The sequence below is a fragment of the Notolepis coatsorum genome (assembly GCF_963971535.1).
Source record: "Notolepis coatsorum genome assembly, chromosome: 8".
Classification (NCBI taxonomy): domain Eukaryota; kingdom Metazoa; phylum Chordata; class Actinopteri; order Aulopiformes; family Paralepididae; genus Notolepis; species Notolepis coatsorum.
Window position 1 is genome coordinate 29,401,779 of NC_140172.1, and position 18,881 is coordinate 29,420,659.

Genomic DNA, 18,881 nt, shown 5'->3' on the forward strand with positions numbered 1-18,881 from the left:
TCACCAGTAAAGTTAGTCTTTCCATCTGCCGGTAGCTCCATGCTAGCTAACCTAGCTCACGTTAGCGTCTTTACTGAACCACCTCGCGTACACAATTAATGACATGTTGCGAACAGCCATATCTGTGACAATGTTTAGCTTTTAGTGCCAAATGATAAGAGTCTGAGGCGGAGTCTCAAAAGAGAATGTTGAATATTTATTGTGCAAAAATCACAACAGATCCTCTCCAACGGAGCCCGACTGAGTAGGGTATATCTGCAGAGCCACTTGGTAACGAGTGCAACACCGTGTAATGTCTGTGTGGATCGTTGGAGTAGGGTATATCTGCTGTGCTGCAGCCCCATACTCTGTGTATAGATTTGTATTAGTATCATAATCAATCACCTGTTGTTGAATAAATACCATTACTTTCTAGTTATTACTAAAATACAGTATATATAAAACAGCTGTATAAAAAAAAAAGTATAATTTATATATATTTTTTTAAATGTATGCACTGGTATCGCCCCCCCCCCCCCCCCCCCCCCCCCCACTGTACCGAAAAAATACCGAACCGTGACTTCAAAACCGAGGTACGTACCGAACCGTGGATTTTGTGTACCGTTACACCCCTACTAAAAAGTTATCAGATTTAGCCTTCCTCACAGCTGCAGTAGTTCTATTTCTAAGTTGTCTGAAGGAAAGCCAGTCTTGCGTATCCCCAGTGCGTCTAGCACGTGACCATGCAGAGTTCCGCTCAGAAAATAATGCTGACAGCTCACTTGAGAACCACGGTGCCACCCTATCCTTAATCCTAGTCCTTTTATAAGGAGCATGTTTATCTACAAAGCAATTAAATGTCTTTATAAAAGAATCCAGTGCAGTTTGCACATTATCAGACCCTGCTAAACATAGAATATTATTAGTAGCAATGTTCTCCAAAAAGGTTTGGGGGTTAAAGATTTTAAGATTTCTCCTTTGAACAATACGCGGTCTTGATTTCAGCAGCTTTGTGGATCTAACACAGACCGTAGGACAATGATCACTAATGCCTAAATCAAAAACACCACTAGCAGAGATCCTGTCACATCTGTTAGAAAATATCAAGTCAATGAGAGTGGATTTAGCATGATCTTTAGGGTTTGGTCTAGTGCTCTCAGTAATCAACGGAGTAAGGCAGAGGTTACCACTCACCTCCTTCAGGTAACTAGAAGCAGCATTTCGCCAGTCCAAGTTAAAATCACCCAGCACTAGCATCTCTGAATTAGAATATAATGACAGTATATCCATAATTTTATCAGTAGCACTAGCCTCAGCTGTCGCAGCAGCAGTGCGCACCAACACGCTGCTCTGCTTGCAAGCACGGATAGGGCGGATATGACTCGTCGAGTTGTCACGGAGTTTTTTCAAAATAAGAGTATCATATGCACCTGAATGTTGCTAGCTGTCGAGCCTAGTTATTATAGCTGGAGCTGCGCGTGGGCAGAAATGAGACCCGCTACAGGATTTTCAAAATAAGAGTATCTATATGAACCGAATCCCTATCGCACCAGTGCTAGTGAAGTAAATCCATTCATCGCACAGACCGCTGTTGCTGTAGCACGTGCGAGATATATGTCGCACTGTACAGGCCTGGGTCTAACTTATGTTGTTGAAGGAAGGCTTCGTATGTTTAAATGGATTAGGCCAAGCCCTTTCCTATCCTTGAAGGCAGATGGGCTGTTCAGACTAACTGTGGCATAGACTGTATCATTAGGTACAGAGGTTATTTATGAGTAGGTCCATCAATAGGGCTTTGATCCGCCTGATCCCTGGGAGTGGCTTTAAAAACATGGACACAAGGAACTATGAGATGGAGCGGACTCACCCCATTTCAGGCCACATCCACTGTTCTATGTTTTCGGACCAGTTCCCTACTCCCACTCACTGCAGATCTCAGAGCCATGTCCATACCCATGGAGAGCAGCCGGGCTCCATTCCAGTTGGGATGAAGGCCATCCCTAGCAAAGAGCTCCGGACGTCTCCAGTAAACATAGAAATGATCTATATAGGGAATCATCATTAGGCAACAGTAACCCTTCAGCCAGATATGAAGTTCACGGATCCTGCTGTACTTGCCATCCCCATACCTAGGGGAGGGAAAGGGACCAGAGATAATGCAGGATTTATTAGATGACTGGACTGTGGAGATCAGGGCCCTAAAGTCCTCCCTCAATAACTCAGACTGTTGATACTTAATGTCATTAGACCCGGAGTGGATGATGATGGATGATGCCTGAAGTGTTATCGAGACAATGAAGACAACGAGTTGCAGACTGGACTCAAGTTTACTTGGTTAACATAGCGACGCTCATACATACTGGTGCACTCTTATATATCGTCCGGGGTGCACACCGGCATTATATGGTACCTACTGCATATCACTACATCCCCCCTGTTTAGCAGCATCGCCCCATATAATTAGCGGAACACTCTTATGTCAATAGTCCACTGAAATCACATCACCAAGTGCAAATCCTCCCCCTTATTTAGTTTTACATTCACCCCCCAAGACCATAATGATAACAAAGCACCAGAGTCCCCATGATGACCCAGCCTTGTGCTCCTGGTGTTGTTCTGGCCCTCTGTAGTGGGCATCTTCCGTGCAATAATGTGTGCTCAGGTCACATAGTCTTTGTAAAAATCTGGTCTGTTCACAACCCTCCCACATCTTGTGCGTCTTGGTCCTGGGCTATTGGGCACCTGTGTAGTACAGGGTGACATCGTAGGTGTTTCCGGTGGGTCACTCTGCATTGTAGGTGTTTCCGGTGGGCCCTCGTGGGTGTCCTCTTGAAGCTGTGGCACAGCAAAGTGTGTCTGTGTTGGACTTCTCTGCATCTGTGGGATGTATAGCTCACGCAGGTGGCTCCTGCACCGCCTGACCTGGTTGCCATTTGGTGTTTGTACAACATAGCTTCTTGGCTCATTGCATTTTTGTACAATGATAGCTGGATGCCATGTCCCTCTATCCTTGTTCAGCACAGTCACATGCTGTCCGGGGCAGAGTGGGGGTAATTATCTGCGGCAGCTGCAGTCGTGATTAGGGCTGTCTTAAATACTTTGAAGCTTCGAAGCTTCGTTCGATGGCACAAGCTTCGAACATTAAAAAAAAATCGAAGTTAAAAAAAAAAAAAAAAAAATTATTATTTTTTTCAAATTTTTTTCTTTTTTTACTTCGATTTGTGTGTGTGTGAACTACCCATCCCAGTTAGGACAGCCGAATCCCGTCCAATCTTTTGCCGTCGACTAAAGACTCACTTCTTCAACCATTATCTGAAATGATAAAAAAAAAAAAAAAAAATCTAACCGTGACTAACCATACTGTCATGCACTTGTCCTAATAAACTAACCTACACTGTAACATGCAACACTTGATGAACATTGTTACTCAGCTGATAGAGTTGTACCCTTCTTGCTGTCTTGTCGTACAGAACTTGTAAGTCGCTTTGGATAAAAGCGTCAGCTAAATGACTAAATGTAAGTGTGTGTGTGTGTGTGTGTGTGGGGGCGCGCCTTGTAGAATTCCACACATAAGAAAGAAAGATACTGGGATGAATAAACAAAATAGGAAATAAAATGTAGAAATGCATGCAATACATAAATAAATATGAATCTCCATATATGAAATATAACATTTAGATAAGGTGCTACTGAGATGTTTTGGTGAGTTCTTTGTTTTTTTGTGGAAGTTGCCCTTCCATGAACATTCACTGATAATTGGTCTGTAGTGGAGTCTACAAGGTCTACATTGCCGGACCATGTAGAATCCGGACCTTGTAGACTGACATAATTCTGTGCATAGTTTAGTCTACACAGGCCATATTTCAAATAATCAAAATCTTACTTCATTCATCTTAAACATTCTTGATTTGGGGGATTGGTACTAGTTCCCATGAAATCTGAAGTTGTTCAAACGACAACAGCGATCCACCTTGAATTAAATCACACAGCCGAGTGAAACCTTGTTGGATGCGTCAGCAGTGATGCCGGTAACGCGTTACTAAGTAACGTGTTATTGTAATCTGATTACTTTCCCCCGAAAATAGTAATCTAACGCGTTAATCTTTAAAAGCCAGTAATCTGATTGCAGTTACTTGTCCAAGTGGCTGTGCGTTACTATTTCGTTACTATCTCATCATAAATTCATAATGCAGGCGGAATGCAGTATTTTATTTCGTTTTCGACAGTCAAAAATACATGTTGAGCTGTTTTTCTTATTTGGGAGTGACGTGGTGTGGCAGTGAAAGGGTTACACAAGAATGTGTCCCGCGGCGTGACTGGACTCTCTGTCTGTGAGTGACTCTGCTTTGGCCCAATCACATTCCCCATCCACAGTCTGCGAATCAGAGGCAGAGTAGGGCGGGTCTTCACAGCACGTCATGTGACATGTGCGCCAATCGTGTGACAGCAGGGCTTGTCTGCATTCGTCTGAGAATTCCACCCCAAAACGCTTGTCTAAACGAAGTGAAACCGCAGGAAGACTTTTGCGGTTTCTGTTCAGACTTCCACCCCAAAACGCTCGTCTAAACGTAGCCTCAGTCAAAATACTGTCTACCGCTAAAAACAGCACATCCAATTGCATTGAAAGCATCTGGAATCACAACACTAGCCGACGCTTCGACTAGGTACAGGAGGACTCTGAGGCCAGCCAAACAGCAAAAGAGAGAGATTGTTTCTTTCCCTATTGATTAATGTATATTTGATGGTGGCAGAGCAAAAGCTCTTATTTGCCAGATTTACAGTTAATTTACATGTTAAAGAGAGACTGATTGTATGTTTATAGAGAGACATTTATAAAAACAATTTAATAGTTACAGTTGATATAATTGAATAGTTCAGCCTGCATTTGTTAGATGTGAATGGATACACTGGTTTTGTAAAACCACTGGCTGGCTGCTCTAATGCTGTGAGCATCATAGACTGTTGCTTTACCATACTTGATGGTACAGAAGCTGAAGCACTAGTTTAACAATTTACGTTATGTGCAGAGAAACAAGTTAAAAACAATTTATGCACTTTCAATAAAGCGTTTAAAAAAAACTAACGAAGCACGCATTCGTTATTGAAAGTGAAACACAGATTCGAAGTCTCCCCTCTGGTCGTGCGCCGTTCACTCGGTGTCACGGGCAGGGGTGGTAGGCTGGTAGCGCCCGGTGGTTACCCCCCCCCGACCCTTTCTTCTTCTTATTATTATAAAGTTACTACTTGATTAACAAAGGCATTCGTTTTGTGGCATTAACGACGTTATATAGTTACACGTTCAATAACAGCGTATTTACCGGACCATAGCAAGGCAAGCATTACTCAATTCATATCTCCATTCCTTCCTTTGCTCAGAGCGTGCTGAGTTGTGCACATTCTGCGGTCTGTTAATAAAGTTTTCAATCAGACAAGTGTATAGAACGAAGGGCTTTTATTATAACATTCGTTGCAGTAAAATCATTATGCCTCGTTTAGTACTCCTGTGGACTGGAGCTCTGGTAGTCCACTCCGGCGGGGAGCTAATGTTATTAGCCTTGTTGTGATCAATGGCTAACATCCAGGAAGTAAAAACCGAATAGGTGCTTGCCGATTGGTGGTAACGGCAGAGGCGGGTGCAAGCGGTGTGACGTAATTGGCAGATTCGACTGTCAATCAAAATGTTTCCCTTGCATTGCTTTGGTTGAGAGTATTATTATAAAAAACAGCGTTGATGCGGTATTCAGTTAAACGCTGCGGTGGGCGTGACGTAACAGCGATACCGCGATATTGCGGTAACTGCGGCAGCTCTAGTCATAGTACTTCAGACATGCATGCTCTGTAACTGTTGACTTCAGGTCCTCGAAGCATTTCTGGTGGTCAGTGTCCCATATCCATGGAGCTTCGTTTTTTAGCAGCCCCCTCAAGGTGTGAGCCTTATCTGCAAACTTTGGTATATAGGGGGACAGGTATGTTAGCATTCCCATGAATCTGTGCAGATCATCTTTGTTTTGGGGTGTTGGCATGTGTTGTATGTCCCTGATCTTATCTGGGTCTGGCTGCATATCACTACAATGCCTGAGGATGGTCCTTAATGAGTGAAGGGAGTGCTGCCTTGATGTCCGAGACCCTGGCTCCTGGGAGGCAGTAGGTTCTGGCCCATGCAAAGTGTTAATGTAAAAGACTGACCTGAGGAAAAGGCTGCAGGGAGAAAGCACTGCAGTCTAGTCGATTTTGTGTTTTGAGCACAAAGTTCATCATAGATCTAGCCTCTTTATTTTGCTCTCAAAGTGCACCAGATTGATGCATTTAACACTTTGAGTGCCACGCCGGGTTTTCCTTTTTACCCCCTTGATGCCACGGTCCACTTCAATGTTAACGTTAATATCGCCTAATCTATGTTTTAAATTATGGCTATGTGTCTAATCTGCCCGTCGCTTATCAATGACTTGTTTGCAGTCAGTGCTGTCAAGGCAGATTGGTTTTTTATCGCTTCATTTCCGTTTCAGAGCATTTAGAAAAGCACCCGTTTTGAGATAAAAAACAGTTCATTCTGGACCATTCTATGAAAATCGTCTTTTACTGGAATATTCCACAACGTTGATATTCGTCGGCCTATTTATGAATCGTTTTCAAATAAACGCTAGATGATCAATATTATACGTGCACGCAAGCACATTCGGGCCGCGCACGGATAATCGCCGCGTTGATTTCCTCTTGGACTTTTACAGTGAAACCGAAAGAGCCCATTTCACAAAACAGCCTATATCTTCATCAAAATTTGTCTGATTATCCTAACACTGATAACATAGATTCCTTACCTGACATCAGATGGTATCCAACTGGTATATTCCAATTCCTGATCACCATTCGAAAAAATCGATAAGTGTATGGATCCAACGTGATACAGTAGTACACATGATTCCGCCGGGCTGAGAGGCTCCAGAATGAACTGTGGTAACCCCGGCTGGATCAGTGGACTGGAAAATGTGGAGTACTGGATTTTTTTCCCCATCCATTTTCATTGAGTCCATTCCAAAATCCCTTATGTCATCTGGGAGACGATAGGGTAGGGCTGGGCGATATGACCAAAAACGTTATCGCGATAAAATTATAAAATTATTTTCATATAATTCGATATCGATAATTATCGTCGATATAATGTATGTCAAGTTTAATTAAATACACTAAAATACTCTCTTCCGCCACAATATATTGAAACGACGTCCACTGTATACCCACACTACTATGAGTATGAACGTGGCCTCAGAATTCACTCCGCACACATACTCTGCACGTAAATATATAAAACATCGCCGTGCAAGCTAGTTAGCCTAGCCAGCCTGTTGTCTTATTATGCTGCTGCGAATGTCTCGAGTCGAGTTGATGTCGTCATCAGTCCGCGCACGTTAGAAGTTAGCCGACAAGCGGAATATATCATGGCAATGTAATAAATATAGTGATGCACGATATATCGGCCGCCGATATAATATCGGCCGATATGGCCGTTTTTTTACACATCGGTATCGGTCCGATATCAAGATGGGGCCGATATCCGATATTAAAATTTTTTTTTTTTTTTTTTTTTTTTTTTTTATCTTTTTTTTTCTTTTTACATGTTTTGGCCTTAAATAGTTTAAAAAATCAGTCATTTCTGAAAATAAGTTACAAAAGTAAAAAAATTATGCGTTAAAGTGTTTTCTATACAGAGATATCGACATCGGTAAATATCGGTATCGGCCAGAACAGCAATATTAATATCGGTTATCGGTATCGGCCACAATTTTCACATCGGTGCATCACTAAATAAATATGACACTAAAATACTCTCTTCCGCCACAATATATTGAAACGACGTCCACTGTATACCACACACTACTATGAACGTGGCCTCAGAATTCATGCCGCACACATACTCGGCACGTAAATATATAAAACATCGCCGTGCAAGCTAGTTAGCCTAGCAAGCCTTGTTGTTGAGTGAGTCCTACCTCTCTACCCAGAGGTGCAGCGCTGGGTCTCCTTCCTGGTCTCCTTCGCTCTCGGCCATCTCCTTCACCGATTGGTTGTTAGTGCGTGCTCATATCCAAGCTTGGAAAATCGATATATCGAAACTTTGCGACCACGTTTCATGTTTATTTCGAGGAAATAATTTATCGCGATAGTTATCGTTATCGTTTTATCACCCAGCCCTACGATAGGGGGCGCTTTTTTCCACATATGATCGCCGGCGGTGCTCGGGTATTAGGGATGGGTACCTTTCACATTTGAACCGATACCGGTACCTGTGAATCGATACCGGTACCCAACGGTACCTTTTTTCGGTACTTTAGTCTCAAGAAATTTAATTTACCTACCTCAGTCGTAAAAAAAAAATCCAAACTTCAAATAACTACAATTTCTACAGTTTTCGGCTCGTCATTGCTCCGACTGCTTTGTTGTTGAATCAAGTCAAATCCTAGGTAAGCATATATTGTGCGTGTGAACGTTGACATGAAAAAAAAAGGTAAAAAAAAAAAGTAAAAAAAAATTAATACTTTTTTTTTTTTTTTTTTTTCGGTTTCTCACTTGATTCGATACTCGGTAGTACCGACGTGTTTCGGTTCGGTACCTCAAAAGTACCGAATTCGGTACCCATCCCTATCGGGTATACTCGGGTAGGCTCGCGTGATGCAATATGATTTCAGATCGCGAAAAAAAAAAACTAGAAATCTCGTGAGTGGCTTTCAACATAACTATCGGAAACCCGAGATATCTCGTGTGTGGCAGTTAAAGTGTTAACTTTAAAATGTAAAAAAAATTTAATTCAGGGGAAACACTGGCTAATGCTGCCTAACTGCACCAACATTATCAACATTAGTTGCAGTACTGATGTTAGTGTTGCCTTTGGTCACTATGAAAGCATTCCAAGTCTTTCCGCCTTGAATGATGACGAGGGGGAGAATACTTCCTCTGGGGTTGTTTTTGTCCACTTCCTGATTAGCGACCATGAGATATACCGTATTTCAACCTGCAATTGATTGGTTTATTGTACCAGAGAAAGTACTGGAATGTATAACAATGTTGACTTTGTACTTTGTTACAACAAGTAATGTAACATGTATCCAATCTGTTTTAGAAAGCGTTCCTCTTTATGACATCCTTTGTGAATAGGAAACTGCTCTTTTATGTTGTGTTTTACAACCGTGTTTCTTCATCCACACTAAAAATATATATCATTCATTCAACTCCTTTCCTCTCTCTCCAGACATACACAGTACACAGTGTAACGTGTACTTTATCATGTGTAACATGTCCATGATTCTTACCCTCTCCTTCCCATTTATTTATTTTGGCATCTTATCACGTCAGTCCCTCATTTATATAGCATATGCGTAAAAAAAAAAATTAAGGCCCAATCCTCATTAGAAGGGCTAATTGGCCTCCCATGTTTATGTCGAACAGATAATCACAGTGAACATTGTACCAGTTTTGACTGATCATTTTCGTCGCTGACGCTGTGTGTGTATGTGGCAAGGTAATATAATTGCATTCTGTAAAGCCATGGTAGGGTGCGGCGCACGTCAGCACAAGAGTGTGACTTTGACTTCACAGAGGCCATAAAATGTTTGTGTGCCCTTTTGCACCCCAGTGAGGCATATACTCTAGCATCTAGGGGTGGGAATCACCAGTTTCATCATGATACGATACGATATCGATTCTTTGGACAACGATACGATATTTGCCGATATCACAAAGTCTCTCACGATACAATATGATACGATTAGATTCAGGTGCCTGCGATCGATATGAGATGATATCATATGCCCATTTAACACAATCAGTTATGAGACTCGCCACAGGATTTTCAAAATAAGAGTATCGATATGAATCGATCTTATTACATCGCATCGATCCGATTCGATCGTTGATAATTACATCGATGTATCGATCTGGATCGATGTATCGTCCCACCCCTAAGCATTGCTAGGGAATGCAACTATACTGTCTCTCGACTAGGGTTGGGTACCGAACACAGTACCTTTTTAAAGGTACAGACCGAATTATGTCGGTACTACAAAATACAGATTCACGTTGGATCAATTGGTGCCACATTTCGGTACCTTGAGAGCTGATGGATTAAGACCCGCCCAGTTAGAAAATAAACCGTTTTCCAATGACGCGCAATTGTTATAGACACAGACCAGCGTGGACCTTCAATGACGCACAATTGTAAGTTCATAATAGACACAGACCAGTGCGTACCTTAAATTTGAGAAGCTATGACGTCTAACTATTCAGCCCTACGTTCTACAGCACTGACAACTCCTCTCGCAAGTCGGTCGCGCTGTCTATGCGCAGTGAAAACCCTGCGAGCAACGGGTCCAATGCGTTGAACATGCTTTGCATCCTTGCAATTCCTGTATGCCCACGTCGTGGTAAAAACCTTAACTAACGTTAAACGTTAAGCTAAACTAACCCTGGAAATGCTCACAGGCACAATTTCAATTGTGTGGAAAGGGAGGGTCTGAGCCCATCTCTCTCGCTCTCTCTCTCTCTCCCGACGTTAAATGATTTTAAATAGCCAAACTTTACACTATAAAAACAAGCTCGATAGTTGATGATGATGATGATAAACATTTAAACATAAACATGTTATAAATACAATAATGGCCAACCTACCTAACAGTCCAATCACTGAAAAATGCAATTCTTACAGAAATATCCAAATGTCAGACGTTTTTGATCGCAGCACAAATCTTTCTATGGTGTTCCTCAAGGGGTTGGTATCTTAATGTGGCATTTTGGAGGGATTTTTGACTGTTTATCAATTATAGTGGTCAGAAATGGAAACATTTTGCACCAAATGTGTAACAAATGGTATGAACCCAAAAATAGCTTTAACATCGTATGATACATAAGTGAGCATGGGAATGGCCATCATACACTTCAATCACAATGTTCTAAGCCCTTATACACTCTAAACCTTAATAATTGTAAATGGCCACCCTAACCAAAACACAATCCTTATTACAGATTTAATTTAATTTGAGATGCATCTCAAATTAATCTTCGGTCTATGGGACAAATGGGTCTGTAAGGGACTGGTGATTGCCATTGAGCGTTCCCTTGAACATGCCCTGTTCAGAATATAAAAGTGAGGAACGATATGCACTAAAGTGACTAAACAATGTGTTATAATGTAAATATTAAATAATCAACCATGTTTTCTCCCCCAGGTCCATGACAAACCACGTGGCAGGTTTGTACCTTATAACACAGCTAACCACTGGAGCGCCATCCCTCTCGGTGTCAAAAAGGAAGCTACCCAGCTGATGATTATTAATCACTTTTGGGGTCCCATTCTGCTGCTTCGTCAAGAGAGTCACACGGCAACACAATGGGCTGTTGAAGTAGGCCTATTGGACCCAAAGTAAGTAGAATTTGACAGTGATTGTTGTTGTTTATTATTATTAATTAGGTGTGTAGCAGTACACATATTCGTACCCAACCATTTCAGTACGAGACCTTCGGTTCAGTACACACCGTGTACCGAACAAATGTTACTTTATCCCCTTAAGCCTGAGTGGTCCGGTACCAGTATGAGATTGATATCGCACCATAAATCGATCAATACAGAACATATTAATTATAGTTGCGTTTCTTTTTCAAATTTAGCCAAGAGTAAAGACCCTAACCCTGTCAAAACAGTCAAATTGTATATTTTCAGCACTACGTTTGTTTACCAATGATTTTAAGTGTTATTAGTGAAATATGAGTTTATAGAAATCTCAGCGCATTAAGTCGGAAAAAGGCGCATATTGACTCAAGGACTTGGGCAACCTAACTTGAGTGTAGTCTTTTGAGAGAAGAGACCAGGGCGTTTGAATAATGATAAAAAAAAACGACACTTCCCAGCTCACGCCAGCCCCTTTCAATCATCTGACTTCTAGCGTGATGCTTTTTCTCTCTCGTTATTTTCCTAATCATATCTCACGGGTGGAACAAACTTGAACGTTATTGCCATAAAATAGATTGCAGTTAGTTTCTCTACCTTTCTGTGAACGTCTAGCAAAAAAACATGTTGCAATCGGATGAAAAATGGCGGCAGAATTTACATTATAAAAAGGTAACTGTAAAGTAGATTTCATTCGCGGTTTTTGCTGCCCTGTCAGGGGCACCTGGTGGTACTAAATCCAGATTGAACTCTGCCATTGAAAAGAAGATTTGGCCCGATCCATAGATGTGTGACTTGGCCATAATAAGGTAATTTATAGGCCTGATATTCTATATTCATATTTCAAATAGCATGGATGGCAAAATTCAGTACCGTCTCTACAAACCCCCTGTAAATCATCTGCCCTTTATTCATTTGCTTAGATTTTGTCGTCTGGTCAATGTTAGCATAGCATGGTGTTATTCATGGTCAAAGATCAAAAGTACAGTGGGGGAAGGTTTAGCTTTCCATGCTCCATTCAGGGGTGATGTAGTGTGCAGTAACTAATTGTACTTGTAGGGCTGTCAACGAATATTCTATATTGAAATTAATAATCGACTTGTTAATTTTTTTTTTAAATGTAATTGTGGCCCGATGGGTGTGGCCTATATGCGCTGCATGACGAATAGGAGACACGCAACGTCATTGGGTCTCATTCCCCAATATTTTCCAAAGAGTTCTCTTGGAAGACTTATCTTGGAATCGACTGAGACAGAATCAATGACAGGTTCACTCCGAGTCCTCAACACGCTGGTAATATGTCTTAAGTGTCTTAAACGTTCGCACCTGAGATATCTGCGTTGGCGAATGGCACCATGTCGCGAACGCGTGTCCCCGTTCAGGTCATTTGCATACAAAACAATGCCTCCAGAGCTCCTTATAAGGCAACTAATGATGCAGTCGTGGGAAAATGGATGCGGAAGCGTTTTGCGACCCATTGAAATTAGATTCGATTAATTGTATTGTCGTCATATATAGTACAGCTCGGGCACCTGCTGCAGCGCGCGCACACACACGCGCAGTACTGTATCGCCTACGCGCGTAATGAATGAACGCAGTATAGGCTTATTTAGTAGATACTATATATGCTCTGCCCTGCCTACGTACAGTATAAGTACAGACTGTACTTATACTGTACGTAGAGCATATATAGTATCTACTAAATCCTAATTAAACAAGTCATTAGAATAATATAAGCCTATATACTGTTCATTCATTAGACACGTAGGCTATACTGGCGCACACAAGACTTATGGAATATTAATGCAGTCTATTTCCACACGATTAGCTTTAGTTCTTATTTATTTATTTATTTATCCACTGTCATTTCAGTGTTGGTGTATAGGCTATATAGTGTATTTCAATATAAGTTTAATTGATTAATGATATATTTGAAGGAATGCAGGTTTATAGCTATATCAAACAGGTCTGTCCCATTGTTTACCACAATGGGATATATTGCATGTTGACCTGCATTCTTTCAAATGTATATAATTAATCATTAAAACAGATATGTAAGAAATACAAATTCCACAGAAGGCATTAAATAATTATTATTTTCAATCATTTCACAATAATTGCATAATTGTGTTTGAATATCTGAGTAATTAAAGTAATTATACATTTGTCCAAAATAGCTGGTTCAGATATGGTTAATCCAGCTGCCCTGTGATCAGATGAATCCATATTATTTATTTTTCCGACATCAAATGTGTAATTTCTTATCATACAAATATTGTCATATTTATTTTAATTATGATTAAGTAATTAATTCCAAGGAGGCCTGTAGTGTTGACATGAAGGAATCACTATGAGAACAGTCTGTCAAGTTAATAAAATGTTCAATTAGTCAATCAATCATAAGTGTGCTCCTCAGCACCCTTAAATCTGCTCTCAGCCACACTCAAATCTGATCTCAGGAAAATTTGGGGAATCGCGCTACCGGCCCTAATATGTCTTAAATGGGCAGAAATCTGCCTAAGAGGACATTTTTGGTCGTAAATCCGTTTGGGAATGACACCCAATGAGCTGAACAATGTGCGACTTACTGAACCACAACATTAACACTTTGAGCACCAGAGGTTAATTCCGTATTAGTCCCTTGAATGCCACCATCCGCGCCTATGTTAACGTTAATATCGCCTAATCTATGTTTTAAATTATGGCTGTGTCTAATCTGCCCGTCGCTTATCAAAGAATCATTTTCCAGTCAACGTTGTCAAGGCAGATTGGTTTTTTATCGCTTCATTTCCGTTTGATAGCATTTAGAAAATCACCCGTTTTCCGGGGAAAAACAGCCCATTCTATGATAATCGCCTTTTACTGGAATATTCCAGAACGTTGATATTTGTCGGCCTATTTATGAATCGTTTTCAAATAAACGCTAGATGATCGATAGTATATGTGCACGCACGCACGTTCGTGCCGCGCGCTGATAATCGCTGGTCTTATTTCCTCATGGCTTTTACAGTGGAAACACACGCATATCACATAAACGCTTATATCTCTGTGAAAACGAGTCTGATTATCCTAACACTGATAACATAGATGGTATATTCCAATTCCTGATCACCATTCGAAAAAATCGATAAGTGTATAGATCTAACGTGTATACAGTAGAACTCATGATCCGCGCGGCTCAGAGGCTCCAGGATGAATTCTGGTAGACCCCGGCTGCGTGTAGCTTTATGCCAAGCAAGCAGTGCAAAAATTTACCGTAGTGGCATGCAGTAATGCGCCTTTCATTTTCGCGGAAATAGGCTGTCTATTGCCATTCTCTTTGACAAACTCTAACCTTAACCAGCTCCTTAACAACGCCTAAACTTAACCGTTCTAACCTTAACCAACTCCGAAACAATGCCTAACCTTAACCTTAACCTTAACCATGCCTAACCTTAACCATAGAAATTATATTGCCATTCTCTTTGACAAACTCTAACCTTAACCAACTCCGAAACAATGCCTAACCTTAATCGGCGAAAGAATACACGTTAAAAAAAAATCACGTTAAAAAATATTTTCGATGGGATTCGAACTCGCCAGCAAACAAGCCATAGGATCCACAGCCATGTGTCCTTGCCAATTGAGCTATTTGTTGGATACTGAATAAGGGGCGGTGACTTATATATATTGAGCTCCGCTCGTGTCGCATGCGCGGGCACCTCGCGCGAGCACGCCGGCGCACGCACGCACCTGAGCGAGCACGCCGCCGCCGGTGCACGCACGGTAGCATTTGTCTGAAAAGAAGGGCGCTTTACCGCACTAGCGTGCGGTGACGAATGCGGAAGCATTTTTGCACTGCTTGCTTGGCATTAACGTACAGGCACCCCGGCTGCATCAGTGAGAAGTAAAATGTGGAGTCAGAAATCCGCTCTCCCATTCACTTTCATTGAGTCCATTCCAAAAGGGTGATTTACCACCTGGGAGACGATGGGGGGCGCTTTTTTCAGATCTGAGCGGCGGCGGTCCCTGGATATCCAACGGTAGGCTCGCGTGATGCAATATGATTTCAGATCGCTAATAAAAAAAAAACTGAGAAAAGCCGTGAGTGGCACTCAACGGTCGGGGTGTAAACCCGAGAAAAGCCGTATGTGGCGCCGCTATGCCCAGTCGCCTGTCTGTGCGCTCCGTCGAGATTGTGCTTACTTTTGTTAATATTTATAGTTTTAAGAGTTTTGTCTGTACCAACAGTAGGTGCATTTAATGTGTATGACCGTCAGTCACTTATAGATATCGGATTACGGGAAATTTACCGATTGGATTACTCCCTGGATCAGCTTTCCGAACCGCAGCAATGGCCTGTGGAGATTCTCAGGACAATGGGACCAGATCCTGACCCCAGGAACAAAGGAACCACCAGACGGCGTGGGAAGAGAGCTGGGATCCGTAACAGGCTGAGATCCAGACGACACCGAACGCCACTACCCAGTATATTGCTAGCCAATGTACAATCAATTGACTATAAACTGGACGACATCCGAGCAAGGATTCAATACCAAAGAGACGTTAGAGACTGTAACGTTCTCTGCTTCACCGAGACGTGGTTGACGCCGGACGTCCCAGACCACGCCATACAACCGGCCGATCACTTCTTCATCCACCGCAAGGACAGATCAGCAGAGTCCGGCAAACAGCGTGGAGGAGGTATCGCCTTCATGTTTAACAACAATTGGAGCGATCCAGCTAACGTGAAGGAATTATCGAACCACTGCTGCCCAGACCTGGAATATATAACCATCAAGTGTCGTCCTTTCTTCCTCCCGAGGGAGTTAACGGCGATCGTCCTGGTCGGAGTGTATATTCCACCGCAAGCCAGCAATAATGTCGCGCTCTCCAGACTCCACGATGACGTAAATAGAATCCAAGCGGCGAACGTTAACGCCGCCATTATAGTGGTGGGTGATTTCAATAGCGCCAATCTGAGAAAGGTCTTACCTGACTTCTATCAGCATGTGACTTGTAACACCAGAGGCGGTAACATCCTAGATCACTGTTACACGCAATTCAAGGGTGGTTACAAGGCTCATTCTGCTAGTGGCTTTGGTAAATCGGATCACGCAGCCATTTTCCTTTCACCAAAGTACAAACAGAGAATCAAAAGCACTCCTGTAGTCTCGCGAGAGGTGCAGAAATGGGATTTGACGTCAGAGGAGACGCTCCAGGCTGCGTTTGACTGCACAGACTGGAGCGTGTTCCGCGACACAGATAACGTTAATGTCTACACGGAGACAGTGCTGGACTATGTTCGTACTTTGGTGGAAGAAACAATCCCCACTACCACAATGAGAGTTTACCCAAATCAAAAACCCTGGGTAGACAAATCCGTCCGTGAAGCTCTGAGAGCGCGCACCAAAGCATACAACGACGGCCTAGTGGCAGGCAACATGAATGACCACAAGGTGGCGCGATACAACGTAAGGAGGACAGTGACAGAGGCCAAACGGCGCTACAAGGATAAAATTGAACTCCAGTTTGAACAGGCTGACTCTAGAGCTATGTGGCAGGGGCTCAAAAAAAGTGAATATCAGGAAGGCAGCAGGTCCGGACGGCATCCCCGGCCGCGTCCTAAAAGTCTGTGCCGACCAACTGGCCCCGGTATTCACTGACATATTTAACCTGTCCTTAGAACAGGCTGTCATCCCCACCTGCCTGAAGAAGTCCACTATTATCCCTGTACCCAAAAAATCCAAGCCTGCTTGCCTCAACGACTATCGCCCTGTAGCTCTCACCTCCATAGCCATGAAGTGCTTTGAGAAGCTAGTAAAGGGCTACATCTGCTCCTCCCTCCCCATCAACATGGACCCCCTGCAATTTGCATACCGCCCCAACAGGTCCACGGAGGACGCCATAGCCCATGTGCTGCACACAGCAGCATCGCACCTGGACAAGAGGCAGGGGAACTATGTGAGAATGCTATTCATCGACTACAGCTCGGCATTAATCAATACCATAGTCCCCTCCATACTCATAGCCAAGCTCGGGGACCTGGGCTTGAACTATGACCTCTGCCAGTGGGTCTTGGACTTCCTGACGGGCAGACCCCAGGTGGTGAGAGCAGGCAACTGCACCTCCTCATCCATCACCCTCAACATAGGGGCCCCCCAGGGCTGTGTTCTGAGTCCCCTCCTCTACTCCCTGTACACACACGACTGTGTGGCTCAGCGGAGTAGCAATACAATCATCAAATTTGCTGACGACACAGTGGTGGTGGGCCTGATCTCTGCCAACGACGAGAGGGCCTACCTGGAAGAGGTCAAGGTCCTGGCGGGATGGTGCCAGGAAAACAGCCTCTCCCTGAACGTCAGCAAAACAAAGGAGATGATTGTGGACTTCAGGAGGTCGGGGGTCAAGGACTACAGCCCCCTCAGCATCGACGGGGCACCGGTTGAGAGAGTCAACAGCTTTAAGTACCTCGGAGCCTACATATCCGAGGACTTGACATGGACCACACACATTGACAGTGTTGTGAAGAAGGCACGGCAACGCCTCTACTTCCTCAGGCGCCTAAGGAAGTTCCAAGTCAGTCAGAAGATCCTTAAGAACTTCTACTCATGTACAATAGAGAGCATCCTGACTGGCAACATCACCTCCTGGTTTGGGAATAGCACTGCACAAGACCGAAGCAGACTACAAAGAGTGACACGTTCAGCCGAACGCACAATTGGAGGGGGGCTCCCCACCCTCCAGAACATTTACAACAAGCGTTGCAGGGGCAAGGCTAAGAGAATCATTAAAGACTCCAGTCACCCGAACAACTGCCTCTTTGAACTGCTGCGGTCAGGCAAGCGATACCGGAGTCTCATGGCGAGCACAGAAAGACTCAGAAGAAGCTTCTATCCCCAGGCCATCAGGCTGCTAAACGAACAATGAACACTACACAACAACAACCATCAAACGCACATAGCACACACATCCACACGCACACACTCACTTTAAACAAACACACTGTAGCACCCACTCCACACACTTTATAGCACACACTCACTTTAAACAAACACACTGTAGCACCCACTCCCCACACTTTATATTTATTGATGAAGGATTGCACTACAACTCGTACACCTTACTGTAAATTGTACCTAAATTGTACCTCATCCCATTTCTGCTTTGCACTATATAGTACTGTACATTAGTACACTGCATAGTATTGTATATTATATGGTAACTCAGTTACGTCTATTCTGCATCGAACATTGTACATATGTCTATACTGAACACTGTGACCTCATTTTCTACTTCTAAATTACATGCTATACTATGTTATTTGATACTATCTTGTCTAGCACAGTCTCTGGAGTGTAACAGTAAGAAGCATTTTGTATGAAAGTATTCTGTACTTCTGTATGACAACTATTAAAGAAACTTGAAGTGTTAACAACATCGAAGACAGTGATTTTCACTCTGAGCAATCGCAAGCCCCGGTTGAAAA

At 42.9% G+C, this 18,881-nt stretch overlaps 1 protein-coding gene across 2 annotated transcripts in view; it reads left to right on the forward strand.

The window, feature by feature from the left end:
• Window positions 1-18,881, forward strand: part of ttc3 (tetratricopeptide repeat domain 3) — a 121,725-nt gene that overhangs the window by 12,715 nt on the left and 90,129 nt on the right. For both annotated transcript variants that reach the window (XM_084319648.1, XM_084319649.1), the window contains exon 3: window positions 11,196-11,389. In XM_084319648.1, coding sequence (XP_084175774.1) covers window positions 11,196-11,389 — 194 coding nt within the window. The remainder of the gene's footprint in view (window positions 1-11,195; window positions 11,390-18,881) is intronic.